General features: G+C 38.2%; 1 protein-coding gene across 1 annotated transcript in view; it reads left to right on the top strand.

Moving 5' to 3' along the window:
- Window positions 1–18,767, top strand: part of RNGTT (RNA guanylyltransferase and 5'-phosphatase) — a 239,684-nt gene that overhangs the window by 173,642 nt on the left and 47,275 nt on the right. The window contains exon 13 of the mRNA XM_075202759.1: window positions 117–217. Within this exon, the coding sequence (XP_075058860.1) occupies window positions 117–217 (101 nt within the window). The remainder of the gene's footprint in view (window positions 1–116; window positions 218–18,767) is intronic.

Here is an 18,767-nt window from a genome sequence, read left to right as displayed (position 1 = left end):
GTCTGGAAAGCTTTTAGAATGATACACAAGGACACACAGTAGTCCAAGGTTAGATTTGCATTGAATCTACACTTTGTTTTTAATAATATACTTTTTTATTGTTATGATTCTTCTAGAAATACAAAGGAGGTCGTTGTGATGACATTTTGAAATGGAAGCCACCTAACATGAATTCAGTGGACTTTCGGCTAAAAATAACAAAAGTTGGGGGAGAAGGGTAAGTTTTAATTTTGTGATTACAACTTTGTGTGTTCAATTTAAGCTATAAAATGCCAAAAACAAATTTGTGTCATTACTTCAGCATATAAACAACAAGCACATTTGCCTTATTACAGCAGATATATCTGATACTTAAACAATGTCAGCAAGTATCAACAGATTTGTTTAATTAAAGGGAAAATGGTGTAAACCAAAGATTATTATTTTTATTAACAATTTTTATATTGTGCCAGCATAATTTGCAGCGCTTTAAAATGGGAAAAAGCTTAGAAATACAATAGCCTTTGTATTGCCAAACAAATAAGGAGTTAAGAGTGTCTGCTTATAATGTGTAGGAACATTGGAGTTTGATGCATAAGGCATAAAGTACCACAGATTGCTTATTGGAAAAGTGGTACTATGTGATCATGTTACACGCCAGTGTTTGTTTGGAGGTCATTAGTTTTGTGGGCGTATACACAGAGAATAAAAGTATATTTTGTGTGAACTGTGTAGAGGGGTGGTAATTGCATAAAATAGCCTATGATTGTTAAGAAGGTGGTTTGGGAATTTGAGAAGTATGTCTAAAGAGGTGTGTTTTCAGGGAAAGCTCGAGGATGGATGAGCAGATCTTGAGGAGAGGTAGAGTTGGGAGATATCTTTGGGGGGGTGGGCGTATTATATTTAAACGCAACATTTCAGTGTGCCTGAATTAGTGTGTTCTATATGACAGCTCTACTGGTGTTGTCATGTGCAAGAGTGTATCTGGAATGAACCATCAGCAAGGTGGCTAAGTGGTTAGCACTTCTGCCTTACAGCACTGGGATGATGAGTTAAATTTCCGACCATGGGGGCACTGCTCCGGAGGTTCTTTAAATGGCGCCTTCTCTCCTCTATTTTCTCCTCTTAATGTATTAGCCCTGGGGGTTTGGCTGTTGGGGTCCCCTAGCCCTTCTTCTCAGTGTTTCACCTTTGCAGGGATTGCTATGAGGTGGGGACTCTTACCCTTTTTTTGTTTTTGTCCTTGTGATAGCTGCCTCGTTCCCGCCTCTTATGGTGCCTCCTTCTTTGAGGTATCTCTGGTGTTTTGGATCTCCCACTCTATAATATATCCATTAAGGGGATATCCATATAATATTGCCCAGCGGCATCCACCGTGCACCCTTCTCTTCGGGAACCCGGGACCTCCCACCTACTGCAGGGGCTGTTATGCCAGTGCCACAAGATTATTAGAGTTCAAGGAGATGATTAAATCCAGCGAGAATTGCCTCACATGACACAGTACCTAATATTTTTTGTAATGACAACTTGAGATTTCCTTACCTACAACATGGAGATACCAGTTCAAAAAAGCATTTAACACTCAGGGAAGAAAATATTTGAATGTTTTGTTCTGGCTTTGTAAATCACTGCAAGATAGTATGTATAGCTGTCATGGTACTGTCATGTTAGGATGAGCAGGAGCTAAAAACATTCAGTGACTTATATAGAAACAAGTATATCCTACGTTACACCAGATACCTGTAAACCACCCTTGTGGACAGCAGTGTGTAAGGGCATCTGTGTTGTCCCTACTTTTGGGTAATGAAGCTGTAGAGAAAGCACTTGCAGCTCAGGGCCTGATTTGGAGATCAAAATGTAGTCCCCTTTGAGAATTGTTACCTAGCTACCAGCATCCTTTTGCTATGTAGACTCATACCTGTCATTCCAATAAGAAACCTTAAGTTATTTGTGGATCCCTTACATGTGTGCACAAAGCATCTCCTGTTATATTAATAAAACTGCTTATTTCACTAAAGCATTAAGTAAAGCAGAGACATTTCTTTTTTCTAGTCCACTCCAATTTCTTATTTTTCTTCTACAACATCGCTTTCCAATAACACAGATTCACAATCAAGGGCAGCATTGCAGTACTTTCATGGAAATTAAACTATATACAGTTTACTTAAGAAGGTGAAACTCAGAACTCTCAGGGGCAGGCTTGAAGATATATTGGCCCTGTTGAAGGATTGTCTCCTCCTTATGGGTTTCAATCTCCTTAATATTCTGGCAGATGTATGTATGTGACCATTTAATACCGTTATATATATGACTATTACCGTCAACCAACTCCTCACAAAGGTATTTCTAAATTGACCCAAGAAACATCATTCTTATTATTCCCTTAAATCGACAAGCTTCAAGAATAACCACAGCAACTTCATTTAAAGTGTCTTGTATTATATTATAGAACAAATAAACAGCGTAACAATATTTTACACAAAATATAGATTTTGGTGCCATATAACATTAATATCCTGTTCTATAAATGTATAAGTAATTGTGTGTGTGGTTTGGCTAATGTCTAAAGGTGTGTGTGTGTGTGTGTGTGTGTGTGTGTGTGTTTTAAGCTATGTGTATGTGAATGCATTGTGTAGTAAAGGGGGAGGGGGGAATCCATACAGACAAGCATGCACACATCTCACTCAAGTCCAACGGCCATTTTTAACACATGTTATTCTAGCCACATACTCAGAGATTCAGATCCACAAACTACCCTTTAAACCAATTGTCCAACAAAACGTTATATTTAACAATCTGATCACTTCTTGAATAATCCATCACTTTCTATGCATTTACATTAAACTGCATAACGCATACTATTTCCATTCAAAAACTCCATTACAGTTTTAAACCAACACAGAACCACACAGGACTATGTATAACACCAATGCTTCCATGACCAAAACTTAACCAACACAGAACCATATATAACACAAACGCCTCCATTTATATCAACAATCTATCCCAAACACAACAGGAATTCCAAGAATTGTACAGCACTACAGGAATCACAGCATTGCAACATTATTACAAGTCATGAAACCAATACTGAACCACAGAACTATGTATAACATAAATGCTTTCATTTAAACCAACAATCTATCCCAACAAGGCATGCATTTATGTAACTCTGTCCATACCAAACCAAAATCTTTCCAATCACATTTACCACCTGTATTCAAACTTTCATATCACTTACAACAAATAATCATTCATTCTCATGTAACATTTATGTATCCATACTCACTCACTTACCTTTCATTCCATTCAAACTCCATCATTCACACTAGTCAGGGCCTTTGTAGCCCATGAGGTTTTTCACTTCCCTGCATGCTCACTTGGAGCAAAAGCAGCATGTCCTCTCAGTCTGGGGATCAAGCATGAAGAGACAGAACTATTTTTGAATCCTGTGTAAAACCCTTCTTGTGGGCGAGACTACCTTTTACAGGAACCATTCACAGCATTCATATGTTAATTACTGACCAAATGCTCCAAAAACCTGATTATCTGGTATTTACAATAGTCCCAGATGGGGGGAGGATGGTGTGTTCCCAATCAGTGTGTTAATTCAATTGTGGCTTAATCTGTTATATGTTGTAAAATGAAACCTAAAGAATAGATTATTTATGTACTCTTCATCAGGCCCACATAACCATTATGATATGCTTTTTGTAGATTAAGCTGGGTAAACTCTGCCAGCATAATGGCGCTTGAAATGTTTTACCAGAACAATTAAATGTTTTTTTTTTATTACTGTGGGGCTTTGCTAGATACCATTTTCCACTCAGGGCTCATTCACATAAATAATCTTATTAATGTATCATCACAGGCAAACTAATTGACACCAATGTGATGCATGCAATTATTTTTATTAAATTCATTTTGTCAACATGCACTTGCAGTTTTCATATGGAAGGACCTTTGGCAGTGAAAGGGTTAGGGATCTTCAGCTTTCCTTGACTGCAAAACCTGTAGCAAGAAGGCAGTTTAGCAATAATTTAGTAACATTCCTGGAAGTGTAAAATTTTTGTCAGAAAATGTGCTTTAAGAAACTTGACAAATGAAGTCCATCGCTGTTCCTTGGTTGTAATCTATATTTATTATAGTGATAAAGGTGAATAGCTGTACAAGGGTATATATCATTATAAAAATGTAATCTATACTGCTTAGTTGTGTAATGCCCGGTGATGAACCGTCCAGTAGCACAGACGTCATGATAAATAATTGTTTCCATAGCTGTTAATTATTAGCTCTGTCTAGATTATATATATTACATTTTTTCTGATGTTTTGCTGCACAGTTTGTTTTAGTTATGGGTATTTGGGTGTTTTACCTCTATATTAGTTACAAAGTATGAGGGATGTAGTGCACAGTTTAATGAGTGTAGTTCCATTCATTCACAGAGTTTGATATAGGAAACATTTTTTTGAAGACAGAGTAGAATACCAGCTTTTTTTCGACAGAGCACGTAGCATCCCACAGACATTTAGGGGGGAATTCAATTCCCCCCGAAGTACCACCGAGCTAAAACTATTACCATTAGTACGGTAATAGTGCGCGTAATTACCGTTATTACGGTAGTTCTAACACCAGCTTTTTCCTCGCAGCTCAGGGAGCTGTGAGCAGAAATCTGGGTTAATATTACCGTAATAACGGTAGTATCTATAACGCGACGGTACTTCGGGGGGAATTGAATTACCCTTTAGTGTAAAGAGGGTATATGGCTCTCCGTATTTTTAATTAGTATAAAAATGGTATATCTCTCTCCATTTTGTTACTTAGTGTTTATTGGTGGAATTGCTGATCATATCAACTTTATAGATTAAAGACAATGGTGTATATTTACTAAACTGCAGGTTTGAAAAAAATGGAGATGTTGTCTATAGCAACCAATCAGATTCTAGCTGTAATTTTGTAAAATGTACTAAATAAGTGAGAACTAAAATCTGATTGGTTGCTATAGGCAGTTTAGTAAATATAGCCTGATGTCTTTTAAGCCTCACACAAATGCACATTTACAGATGAAAGTACATATGTGCAATCTGCTCTTTTGTAATATCATAAGCTCAGTTTTGTGCAATGCAGTTTTATGATGAAGCGCATGGCTTTGCAGACCAAGATGGCGACATCTGTTGGGGTGCAAAAATGTACAGTTTATTTGGAGGCGTTCTTGCCGAGTATGGATTTGGCATCAGTGTACAGAGTCTTGCATCAACAAAGAGTGCTTTAACAGTGGTTCTCCCTCCTTTACTGAAGTGCGCTCAACCTTTTTCTACACTGTAAAAAAGGACTTAATTTCTGGTCTTACCACATGTAATAAAGACCTTATTCATGATTAATTTAAGACCTATGAAGCAAATAATGCTAAACCAAGCAGTACTTTAGCAGAATGATGGGAAAGGTTAAATGAATAAAGGTCCTTAAGCGTAAATAGAATTGACTTTTCAAAGTGGTGGCTTACTTTTTCCATTGTTCATATTTTCAGCTATTTCTGCAAAAACTAGATGCAGACCTTTATTTTTCTCCCCCCAAGTGGCAGATGAGTAGGCACATTGGTGCACATAAAGAAGGCAGAGTCCACATTTTTTCTTTTACATTTATAAATGGCTTCATTTAGAGTTGGATGTAAGTCTATTTGCTCAACGTAAAAATGTGTTCCTCACAAATTTTTAGCTAAACATACTAAATACTGATGCTAAATTTTGCACCTTCCCAAGGCCGGCCCAAGTTTGGCAGTTGATGATGAAGACTGCTCTATCTATAAATATAATTATTTTTTTCACCTCTCTAAAATGCTTAACCAGTGAGAGTACTATACCTGAGCTGGTTTAAACCCAAAACATGGGGACACCTGTGGGGTTCCCCTCCTGGAGTGGAATCCAGACTAATCAAGTTCTCCCTACCAACAGGGAGACCTGCAGCCTACGGTCCCCAGTCATAGTTGAAACCAGACCCATCCTGATCAGCACATGCCCTAACCCTTTGTGTGTGTCAAAGACAAGAAGCCCTGCTCTGAATGGCACTGGGACTCTTCCCGGAACCCTTGCGTTGTGGTTAATGATAAAGATCGGTTCCCACAGTAGTGGCAACTCTACCACACCAGGGTATCACAACATCATTTTTAAGGGGTCCCTATTATACCAAATGTGTAAAAATGAATAAATATTTTTATTTTTAAAAAACACCCATATTAAATAAGACTGCCCCAAAATCCCTTTCGTACTACTTTTTCTTTATTGAAAATTGAAATCCAACTAAAACTCTTTATTTCCCCAAACATGTCAATTTACCTCCAGTGTTTAGTAGAGAAAATTAATGCTTGCTTTTGGAATTTCATCTTCCTGCACTGAATAGATTTAGAGCACAACATTTGGGAAGGTAAATCCCCATTGAAGAGATATCCAAGGCAATAAAGGACCAGATGTTTGGAAGGATGCTAGGTCTGGATGGTTTCTATGCAGTGTATTACCAAATTGTTAGTCATATCCTGCTCTCTCATTTATATAATCTTTTTCAACAATGTTCTCAAGGTTGAACTTTTGTAACCTCAGGTTTTGGATGCTAAAAAATACATGAATACAAAAGGTAGGTAAAGACCCAAACTGATGCTAGCTATTGACTGATTTATCTATGAAATAAAGAAAATAAACTTTTCTCTAAAATATTAACCAATAGCCTAAATCGAGTTTTACAGGAATTGATCCACAATGATCAAGTGGGTTTTGCCCAGATTGTTAGGTGAGGGACAAAACCTTCAGAATAATTGTTTTTCTTATTACAGAATTTTTAATGTTTACACCTCTGCATAGGTTTGCACTAGGGAGGAGCAGGGTACCTCCTTCAGGCAATAAAAGCACTCTATGAAAAGCTGACTGCCAAGGTTCTAGTTAATGGTACAACTTCAAGTATCATTCATGTTAATACTGGTAACTAGGGAAACCCAACAGTAACTGAAATGTAATGACTAAATTACTTTATTAATAATAGAATGCAATAACTTTTTTTATACACTACATTACATATGGAAATGTTAACAACAGCGTTGATCTGTGGCCAGATAAGTTTATTAGCTTCATTAAAATATTAGCTTTGCAAGATGCAAAGGCAAATGCAGAGTTGTACCTGAGGATATTATGGAGATAATGACTACGTAATTTGAGGGTATTTGTCATAAACAGTTCTGTTAAATATGGTGGAACAACCACGTCGGGCAACGAAACCCTTCCATTGTGACAGCAGTCTGAAAAATCTCCTCTACCAAAAAGTGAACTGAAACGCTACTGAAACATGAGAGAGATTGAAAAAAAGGATCTAGGTCCCCCTCCAGGGGAGGACACATGGGAAAATAGACAAAGTACCGTATTTTTCGCTCCAAAAGACGCACCTGACTAAAAGACGCGCCTAGTTTTTAGAGGAGGAAAACATACACTGGCCCCTTCACTCACACAAAAAACACTGGCCCCTTCACTCACACAAAATACACTGGCCCCTTCACTCACACAAAATACACTGGCCCCTTCACTCACACAAAATACACTGGCCTCTTCACTCACACAAAATACACTGGCCCCTTCACTCACACAAAATACACTGGCCCCTTCACTCACACAAAATACACTGGCCTCTTCACTCACACAAAATACACTGGCCCCTTCACTCACACAAAATACACTGGCCTCTTCACTCACACAAAATACACTGGCCCCTTCACTCACACAAAATACACTGGCCCCTTCACTCACACAAAATACACTAGCCTCTTCAATCACACAAAATACACTGGCCCCTTCACTCACACAAAATACACTGGCCCCTTCACTCACACAAAATACACTATCCCCTTCACTCACACAAAATACACTAGCCTCTTCAATCACACAAAATACACTGGCCCCTTCACTCACACAAAATACACTGGCCTCTTCACTCATACAAAATACACTAGCCCCTTCACTCACACAAAATACACTATCCCCTTCACTCACACAAAATACACTAGCCTCTTCAATCACACAAAATACACTGGCCCCCACTCTCACTCACCAACACACACACACACACTATATTAACACACTAATCCCCACTCTTAGACACACACACTATAGCCTCCAGCGCACACACACACACTATAGCCTCCAGCGCGCACACACACACTATAGCCTCCAGCGCTCACACACACACTATAGCCTCCAGCGCGCACACACACACTATAGCCTCCAGCGCGCACACACACACTATGGCCTTACCTTATTCCGCGCGCGGTGTCTTCAGCACTTCGGATCCTCCTGATCGTCCGTCCCCCCGCCTATCTGTGAGGACCTAGCTATCACATGGGACGTGCACCACATGACAGGTGCCGTCCCATGTGATACCTAGGTCCTCACAGATAGGCGGGGGACGGACTATCGGGAGGATCCGCAGCCTTCTCCACACTGGAAATGTAAGTTTTCTTTTCTTCCTTCCTTTCTGGCTTGCAGTATTCGCTCCATAAGACGCACACACTTTTTCCCCCATTTTTTGGGGGGGAAAAAGTGCGTCTTATGGAGCGAAAAATACGGTACCTAAATGCTCCATCTTTACATTAATTAAAGATAACTAAGTATATACAAGATGGTATTTCATTCATGTTAAGATAATAACTCTCCTGTCCACTTCTCTGTGTATCTTTGCTCCAGACACATTTATACAATACATTTTACAATGCATGCATATTAGGATACCCTCAAAATACAGACGCACATGTATTTGCATTTAACTCAAAATGAAAGTCTATATTCTTGATTATATTATGCCATAGTACAATGCAATGCTGCAAAAATATTATTCACTGTTTTAGTAAAAATTTTGATCCATATCTTACTGTTGCTGTGTACACTTTACCTAGGGATCTATGTGAGTTAAGTAAAATGGAGTTACTAATACATTTTTGGCATATACCACTCATAATAAGGTTTTATCTCGAGGCGGGTAACCTCTACTGAAGGAGCTATTTACTTTACACTAAAAGTAATGCACATAATCCTCTTCTGCTTTCATGTTTTATAGACTTTTTTTTAGATTTATTTTCAGATAAAACAAATACATTCTGCAAGTGCAGTGAAGTATGACAGTAGATAAGAGAGAAAATATGTTTTCAAGTGCAAATTATTTCAAGCAATCAATATAGTTAGAAGAGACTACTTCATTCCAATACACTGATTTTTATAGTAAATAAAAAACTAAATGGACAGGCTTCTAATGGGTTTCCGAGGCTTCTGAAATAGAATGTTGTCATTGGAAGAGTGATATGAAGTTATTTACATTAGATGTTAAATGCTTTCCAACACTATGTGAGTTAAGTCTAAGCCTTTTGTGTCCTGTATTTTGTCTCCAGCTGCTTTTCTGGCTTTACTGACCTGATCTGAAAAGGGTTTTCCCACTGGCATGATCATATGATATACAATTATCAGTCATTTCCAACCTAATTTTCAGAATAACAAGCTCCACCACCACATTATATTATACACATAATATAAGGATATTTTTAAAGGGTTTCCAACATTTACTTTGCAGTTGATTGGCTTAAATGGCATGCCAACCATTTCTCTGTTCAAGTGCTAATTCAGATACTATGCACTGTGATGTGAAGAGGAGCAAGGCACGAAAGTAGATGCAAAGAAACGGGGAAAAAAATAGAAAAATATAAAGAGTATAACAAACCGTGTAAACAATAGCTAGAAGAAAACTATTTTAAAACAGAGTTAACTTTTAATTAAATATTATTTTTCACATTTGGCCGTAGAGTTATTGGGGGATTAGTATAGCATATTTGACTACTTCCCAGGGTTCCAGGTGTTTCCATTGCCACTGTGCTACCAGCCATGTTTAGAGATGTTCAATTTGGTCTCAAAGTGGACCTCAGACTGGTATGTTGGATTGACTGTAGGTTGAGAATTGCAACCTCTCAAACCTTTTTAAAAAAATCGTGTTGAATTATTTTCACAATTCAAGCTAAGATTGAGTAAGGCAAATCAGTTCAAATATGAAGTAGTGTAAATGGTTATGTTGTGTAGTATTTTAAATGGTTTTCCATGCATACTTCAAACTAGAACACCGTAATGTTTGCTGTTGGAATAAAAAAAAAAAAAACACTGTCAAATATATACAATATTTAGAGAGCTCAGACTCCCTTATTAAAAGATATCTGTTAAGGGTCTGTTTACCATGATTGGGGTAATCCATTATCTAGTAATATATATTGTAAGGGGGAGATATGCTGCCTAATTTTCTTTTAAAGTGGTATAATATATATATATATATATATATATATATATATATATATATATATATATATATATATATATATATAAAATCTATAATATAAATGTCTAGTGGTGTGTGTTAGTGTGTCTGTGTGTGTGGAAAAAATAAAACCAAGCTGCAGCGCCACCTGCTGGGTGGAGTTATACACTGACCTACTTAATTGTTAGTGTGTGTAAAAAAAATTCAGAAAGGGCTGAAATTTGGTATACTAAGATGTTTTTAATTTGTTAATTTAATTTGTTAATTGTTAAAAGTGTTTATAAAGATTTAAAAAAAAATATATATATATTTCTTGAAGGAGAAGTGACAGTTGGGAGTGGTTGGTGGTTGCCGGGGGTGACAGTGGGGAGTGGTTGGTGGTTGAGGCCTGGGCTATGGCCCAAATGCATGACAAGAACCTTTTTAACACCTTAAGTAGCTTGATTTGACTAGAATGCATGAGTATCATGCACGGGTTAACTTGTGTGTGTGTATATATATATATATATATATATATATATATATATATATATATATATATATATATATATAGATATAGATATATATATATATATATATATATATATATATAGATATATATATATATATATAGATATATAGATCTCTCTCTGTATATCTATATCTATCTATATTATTCAATGTGTAGCATGCCTCTTTATGGAAGACTTTGTTTTTTTTCATGTTACTAATCTTTGTGTAATAAGCGTGGAAATAAATGCATTCCACACTAAGATTACCTTTCTGGATATGTATACTAGGCAATTGCCATTGCATCACGTATACAATACTGACAAATTATTAGATGAGCGAAATTTCTGTTATATAAACTTGGCAATCAGGATTTACATTTCCTTTTGTCTTCAGTGGAATCTAATGAAATGTCCATTAATATCCATTCTAAGGCATCAAATGTCCTGGCCTTCTCAGTGAAACAGAATTTGGCATTAGGCAGCAGTAGGTTAAAAAAAAAAACTTGAATTCTTATTTCTTGCACACAACATTTCAATAAGCAATTATTAAATACATTTTTATCTTTTTATTGTAATCTGCCCTTATAATGAAATGCACTAAGCAGTAAAGGATGGAGTAGAAACAAAAGGAAGTAAAATAAATTGAATTTTTAAAATGAAGAATAGGTAATAAATGTTTATAAAACTATTTTATTTCATCACTGAACAATGTATGCATACACACAATATACCATCTAAAGCAATTATAACATACAAGATGGCCAGCACATATAAGTATATAAACAGAATTTGTATAGAGTAACCACAGATCACCTCTGAGGAAAATATCTGACATAGCAAATTGTACATAAATGTATTCATATTAATCAGGAAAAATATAATTGTGCAATATTATAATAAATTGAAAATTAAAATGTTTTAAAAAATGAGGTGTTACATTCATTAAATGATTTCCTTCAATAAATAGGTGTGAAACGTGTCAATAAGTGCTTAGCATGGTCTTTTCGGTGTCTTAAATATATAAACAATCCTTTAAACAGTCATTCAACATACAGTACATACATGGAAATGAAACCATTTTAATTACTAGTATTTAGTTTCCATATACTGTCCTGTTGCCCAAGTTATTTTCTGGAAGTGGCGGTCTGCTTCGTGCTGAATCGTGATGAGTACACTATGTGTTTGGGAACATAACAAGAATTATGGCTGGACAGTGCTTTATGCTTTCAAAATAAATAGCAATTCCCTCTGAAATTGCCAGAGGCTATCACTTTTTTTATTTATTATTAATTTTGTCATTATGAAACACATATATAGACCCCATTTTATGATCAAACAATGCCACTGGTAAGGAGATTGGAGAAACAGAGCACATTTCAGTTAGTTTTTTGCTGTTATTTGTTGTTGGACCATATTTAGCACCATCGAAAATAACATACAGAAGGGAAATCTATTCATTCTTTAAAAGTGTCTTTACTCATTACTTTTTGCCATCTCTATGATTTGGTCACATTTGTAGGTTTGTGAAAAGTTAACAATACAAAACAATTAACTAAAAGATTAAATCTGTTGTCTATATTGAGGAATGTGTGTGTTGGAAGTAGGAAAAATGGACGACTATGACAAGGACCAATTTGTGATGGCTAGATGACTGGGTCAGAGCATCTCCAAAACGGCTGGTCTTGTGGGGGGCGTTCCTGGTATGCATTGGTTAGTACCTACAAATGTTGCCACTATTTGTGGTAGATGGGTAGGCCAATAATATGCAATATTTAATTTAACAAGCATCTCTAAAATATATAAATATATATATATATATATATATATATATATATATATATATATATATATATATATTAGCAGAATACCCGGCGTTGCCCGGGATTTAAAGAATTTTAAGACACAACTGTGTTACAAAGTGTTTCTCTGAGTTTGAAGAGACCAGTTACTGGATGAAGCGACATTAAACCATTCCCAATATTTAACAAATGATCAGCAAACTGACCGTCCATTGTGTTGCCATGCAGAGAAGCTCTCATATTTGTGGTTAGTCGCAAAGTGCGAACATGCCTGCAAAGATGTGATGATTTAAGGCATGCATTAATTTCATCCGCCATTGTTCCTTTTGGAATGACCGGCAATGTTTGTCGAAAATCTCCAGCCAATACAACAGTGACTCCACCCATTAGTAAATCATTGCCTCTTAAAAATTGAAGTGTTTGATTGAGGGCCTGTAAAGCATTTTTGTGTGGCATGGTGCATTCATCCCATACAATGACCTGACATTGCTGCAGAATCTGAGCTTTTTCTGTTCGTTTAGTGATATTGCAGACGGGAGTTTCACTTCGGGCCAGATTAAGCGGTAACTTGAAAGCTGAATGTGCTGTTCTTCCACCAGGGAGCAAAGTTGCAGCAATTCCAGAAGAGGCCACAGCAATAGCTATCTTGGAATGTACTCAAATTTTAGCAAGTAACAACTTGATGAGAAACGTCTTACCTGTTCCTCCGGGTGCATCTAGAAAAAATACATTTCCCCTTTTTTTTGGAACTTCTTCCAAGACATTGTTCCAGACATTCCAGAGTTATGGTCGTTTTAGATGATTTTTAGGTGTTACCCCCCTCGCCACCCCCACCCTTAGGAGTGCTAGGGGTGTCTTGCCCCCACAATATTTGTTGTCAGACTGTAAGTCATATGTGTACCAGGTTTGGTGTAAATTGTTCCAGACATTCCAGAGTTATGGTCGTTTTCGATGATTTTTAGGTGTTACCCCCCCTCGCCACCCCCACCCTTAGGAGTGCTAGGGGTGTCTTGCCCCCACAATATTTGTTGTCAGACTGTAAGTCATATGTGTACCAGGTTTGGTGTAAATTGTTCCACACATTCCAGAGTTATGGTCGTTTTCAATGATTTTTAGGTGTTACCTCCCTCGCCACCCCCACCCCGTAATGAATTTCAATTTTAAATTTTTTTAGTTGCCTCCGTCATGTTTTAATACACTCGTATACAAAATTTCATGATCTTCGCTTGAAAAATGTGGATTTGTATAGAAAGACAGACAGAAGGACAAATTTTCTCTTTTATATATTAGATATATATATATATATATATATATATATATATATATATATATATATATATATGTATATACAAGTTAACCCGTGCATGATACTCATGCATTCTAGTCAAATCAAGCTACTTAAGGTGTTAAAAAGGTTCTTGTCCTGCATTTGGGCCTAGCTCAGGCCTCCTCAGGGGAAGAGCGTTACTTCCCGACGCAAGCGCCCTTTTTTAACGTGGTTTTGGTCACATGTCACCACCTCATCATTTTTCTCCATCACCTCATCCTTCATCTTCATTGCCACATCCTTCATCAAGCTACTTATGGTGTTAAAAACTCCCCACTGTCACCCCCGGCAACCACCAACCACTCCCAACTGTCACTTCTCCTTCAAGAAATATATAGGTCAGTGTATAACTCTGCCCAGCAGGTGGCGCTGCAGCTTGGTTTTTTTTTTTTCACACACGCCACTAAGCATTTATATAGTAGATATATGTGTGTGTATATATATTGTGTGTTTGTATTTACAGTATATAAGTCCTTGGCAAAGAAGACCAAAATGTTGGAATAAAGACCTTAGCCCCTGTTACTGTGATTTTACTTATTTTATATATGTATAGTGCTACATGTATTCACATTTGAAGGTATTGCCAGAGTAGGCAGTGAATGTAAGCATTCTTGGCCCGTCACTGGTCTTGTTGACTGTTATCTGATTTTTGTGAATGTTAATAAAAATGAAGAAAAATTGTTAAGATGCTGCCATAGGAATTCTAATTATATATTAACACACATATGGAATTTACAAATTTAGAATGGTAGGCTATATTTCTCATAGATTATGATCATTTCTGCTAGAGTTGTAATATGACTGCCATATATCCTTATCATTTTATATCAGTGTTTATACCTTACCGGTCTTTGCTAGTTAATGATCTCAGAATGGATACCAATTGCAAAGAGAGATAAAGTGGAATAGTGAAGATCCTGCCTAACTGTATAATTGCAGTTTCAATGTTAAAAGAGAATATGTGCATTAGAATTGTAGATTTATTCAACCTGCAGACTATTTTTTTTGTAATCATTATAGACATTTTATTCCTCTGAACATGTAACATATGCCTTAAATTGAATGTGGTATAAGTGTATGTATAGGTTTGTGTGCATATATACTGTATACTGAGACCCACTTCTAGAACTGCAGTGCTGAGTCATTGGTCCTGGCCCAGCATTGAGTTATGTAGGTGACCGCACACACCTATCACATGCCTGTCATCTTCTAACTTAATTTTCCTCTAGAAACGTACTGGTAGGTTAATTGGCTGGATTCTGGAATGTGGCTTTGCCTGGTAGTACATTTAGACCAGTGTTGGCTAACCTGTGACACTCCAGGTGTTGTGAAACTACAAGTCCCAGCATATCCTTCTAGCAATAAGCTGCTATATATTGGCAAAGCATGCTGGGACTTGTTGTTTCACAACACCTGGAGTGTCACCGGTTAGCCAACACTGATTTAAACTGTAAGATACAATGGGGCAATTTTATTTTATTTTTATTTTTTTATTTTTTTTTAGATTTCTCCTGTGGCATTTAGTGCATGGATAAGCTTATTATCACAACTACTAAGCACAGATTGTCAGATTTGTGGCCTTTAATGCAATTTATGATTGTAACCTTATATTTGTGTCTGTTAAAGAATTCTAACTAGTTTAGTTTATTTGGCGACCAGAATATAATCCACTCAATCTGGATCAGATCATTATCGAGTAATGGCTTCACTTTTGGGTCAGGCATGTCACAATATCCTAGTGTTAGTAGGATATTATAATTAAAAAGGAGCAGCATTCAAACAGGACCTAGAGACGTGAAAGAGCTATATCATATCGTGGCTTGGGAGAATTATCGCTATCAAGATGAACCTGATCCCTAAACTCCTATATCTTTTTCAGAGTCTTCCGGTGAGGGTCCCTGAATCTGTATTTAGAGATCTGCATTCCTCCTTCCTAAAGTTTATATGGCGTGCCAAGCCCCCTAGAATTTCGGTGCCAGTACTTAAAAAGCCCAGGGCCCGGGGAGGCAGAGGCTTTCCAGACATTAAATTTTATTATTTGGCATCCCACCTGACCCAGGTGGCGGTAACCTATGCCCCTTATCAGTCCATAGCATGGGTGGACCTGGAGACCCACTTTGTTGGGGTCCCCTCTATGGCATCACTCTGGAGCCTGGCTAATGTGGATAGACCACCAGCGGCCTCCTCTCTTCAATCTCTTAAATTTGGTTTGTCCCTTTGGGACTCATGCCGGGTCAAATATAAATCGTCTTCCCTTATCTCACCTTTGACCCCTCTCTGGAACAACCCACACTTCCCTGCCGAGAATTCAACACAGCAGTTTAAACATTGGATGAAGGCGGGAATTTGGGTGGTTTCGGACCTGGCAGTCAATCAAAATTGGGCTTCTATGTCAGAGCTTCACCACAGTTTTGAGCCGTTTCGCCCGCTCTTTTTTGAGTACTTCCAGGTTCGACACTTCGCTATGTCTTTGCCTTCCCGGGACGTTCTCCGGACCCTTACTTCCTTTGAGTATATGTGTCTACATTCCCCTCATACTAAAGGGATGATCTCCCAGATCTATAATTGGCTTATAGAATATACCTTTGATACCCCAGGCCGACATGAGCAGGAATGGGGAAATGACCTGGGACCTCCTCCAGATGACTCATGCTGGGAGGAGATCAGGGAGGGGATTGCCAAGAGCTCGATCTCTACATTAATTAAGGAAACAGCCTACAAAGTGTACTATAGGTGGTACTATACTCCTGATAGGCTGTCTCGAATGTTTCCCACGGCCACTCCGAGCTGCTGGCGGGAATGTGGCCAGAGAGGCACGATGCTACATATATGGTGGATCTGCTCTTGCATAGTTCCCTTCAGGCCCGGCGCTCCCATTAGGCAACCTTAGGCAGTTGCCTAGGGCGCCGGGAGCTGCAGGGCGCCGCTGACTAGATTTTCTAATCTAGTCAGCGGCTCGGGAACGTAGTGACCCCGCCGCCGCTGTTTTTCAATGTCTGCGGCGCATCTCACACATGATCACTGACTGACGTTAGTGATCATGTGATAGTCTGTCCGGCGGCGCCTCTGAAGTTGTTCCCGACGTCCCCCTCCCCTCCCCTCTCAGCATGCAGCTAGAGGAAGAAAAGGTAAGAAAAAATCTAATTCTTTTTTTATTTAGTGTGTTCGGGGGGCGGGGGTGCGGGCACGGGGGGGGGGGCGCGACGGCGGCGAAATTTTGCCTAGGGCGCTGCAAACCCTAGCACCGGCCCTGGTTCCCTTCTGGAATATGGTTCTTACACTTATAAATTCTGTGTCGGAACAACAGATAAATAAAGACCCCTGGTCATTCCTTCTCTCTCGCCCTATACCTATTGAGAGCCCGCCCTCTAACAAGCTTATTTCCCATATCTTGGCAGCTGCTAAATCCCTAATAGCAAAACATTGGAAAGACCCCAATGCTCCCTCTATGCAGGAATTACGGTCTTACATAAGACATGTCGCAAGCATGGAGAGTATAACGTGCTATACCTTCACGATAAATCGTATAACTTTGATAAGGTATGGGCCCCGTGGTACTCACTAGAAGGCCGCTGCGGTCTGTCCAGTATGGCTCCCCCTCCCGCAGGTGGAATATAGCTCTTGGGCTGCCTCTGGATCCCCTAGGTTGGATGCGGCGTGTTGCTGGTGAGTAATGTATGTCTGTTATTTATTTAGTTTTTTTTCTTGGTAATTTAAACGCGTGGTTTAGTTCTTCCTAGCAGTGTTCCATGTTCTTGTTTTGTTTTTTTTTCTGTTGGCAATATTGTAAATTGTATCTGTGCCTTTCTACCTCCCATCCCTTCTCCCTCTTCTCATCCCCCCTCTCGATCACCCCTTACTCCACCTATATAAATGTATAAAACACAGAGTAGACACCTCGTATATTAATACTTTTATGTTCAATGTGTTGACTGTATTTTTCCTGCTGTTTCCTCTTTAAATAAAGAGTTTAAATAAAAAAAAAAAAGGAGCAGCATACAATTATAAAGGACGCTCACCTAATTACTATTAACAGGCATGTCAATATTATGCCATGCAGGTTATATGTTAATGTGAACAGCATTTTTCTTTAACACTGGATGCTGCAAGGAACTATGGAAAAAACAAAGACTAACAGAACAATATTTATAATTTTATTAGCCTTTATTTATAGAACGCCTACATTTACAGAGACTGTTTAATCATTAATCCCTGCCCCAGTGAAGCTTACAGTCTATATTCCTTACCATATGAACACACACATACTAGGGGCAAATTAGTCAGAAGCCAATTAACTTGCCGGTAGTATCCACAGTGCAGGAAGTCTGATAATAAAAGGTTTTAATGATGATAATATCTTGCAGCTGAGTGTCCAATTGATTAATGATGGTGTACAAGTGTTCAGTCACACACCACCTCACATGTTGTTCAACTGACATCGGACATTCACCTACATTGGATTTCTCCTGTAATGCAAAGAGCAGAAGATCAATAAAAGTCCCTGCGAGTGCCAAAACCCTGCTAAATATAGCTAATGGTGGGGTCAGAGGACACCAGCCACAGTGATAATATAGGGCAGTGTTTGCTAACCTGTGACACTCCAGGTGTTGTGAAACTACAAGTCCCAGCATACCCATCCAGCAATAAGCTGCTACATATTGGCAAAGCATGCTGGGACTTGCAGTTTCGCAACCCCTGGAGTGTCACAGGTTAGCCAACACTGATATAGGGCATAAAGGGGATTTACTTCAAGTGGAAAACTGCTTCACGGGCCTCATTTAGATTTAAGAGTAACAGTAGTTTTATGCTTTATACAAATTGCGACAGTATTTTCCCTGCAGGCAAAAA

This window comes from Mixophyes fleayi, chromosome 3, assembly GCF_038048845.1.
Source record: "Mixophyes fleayi isolate aMixFle1 chromosome 3, aMixFle1.hap1, whole genome shotgun sequence".
Classification (NCBI taxonomy): Eukaryota; Metazoa; Chordata; class Amphibia; order Anura; family Limnodynastidae; genus Mixophyes; species Mixophyes fleayi.
The sequence above is the reverse complement of the archived record's forward strand: the minus strand, read 5'-3'. Positions and strand labels throughout refer to the sequence as shown.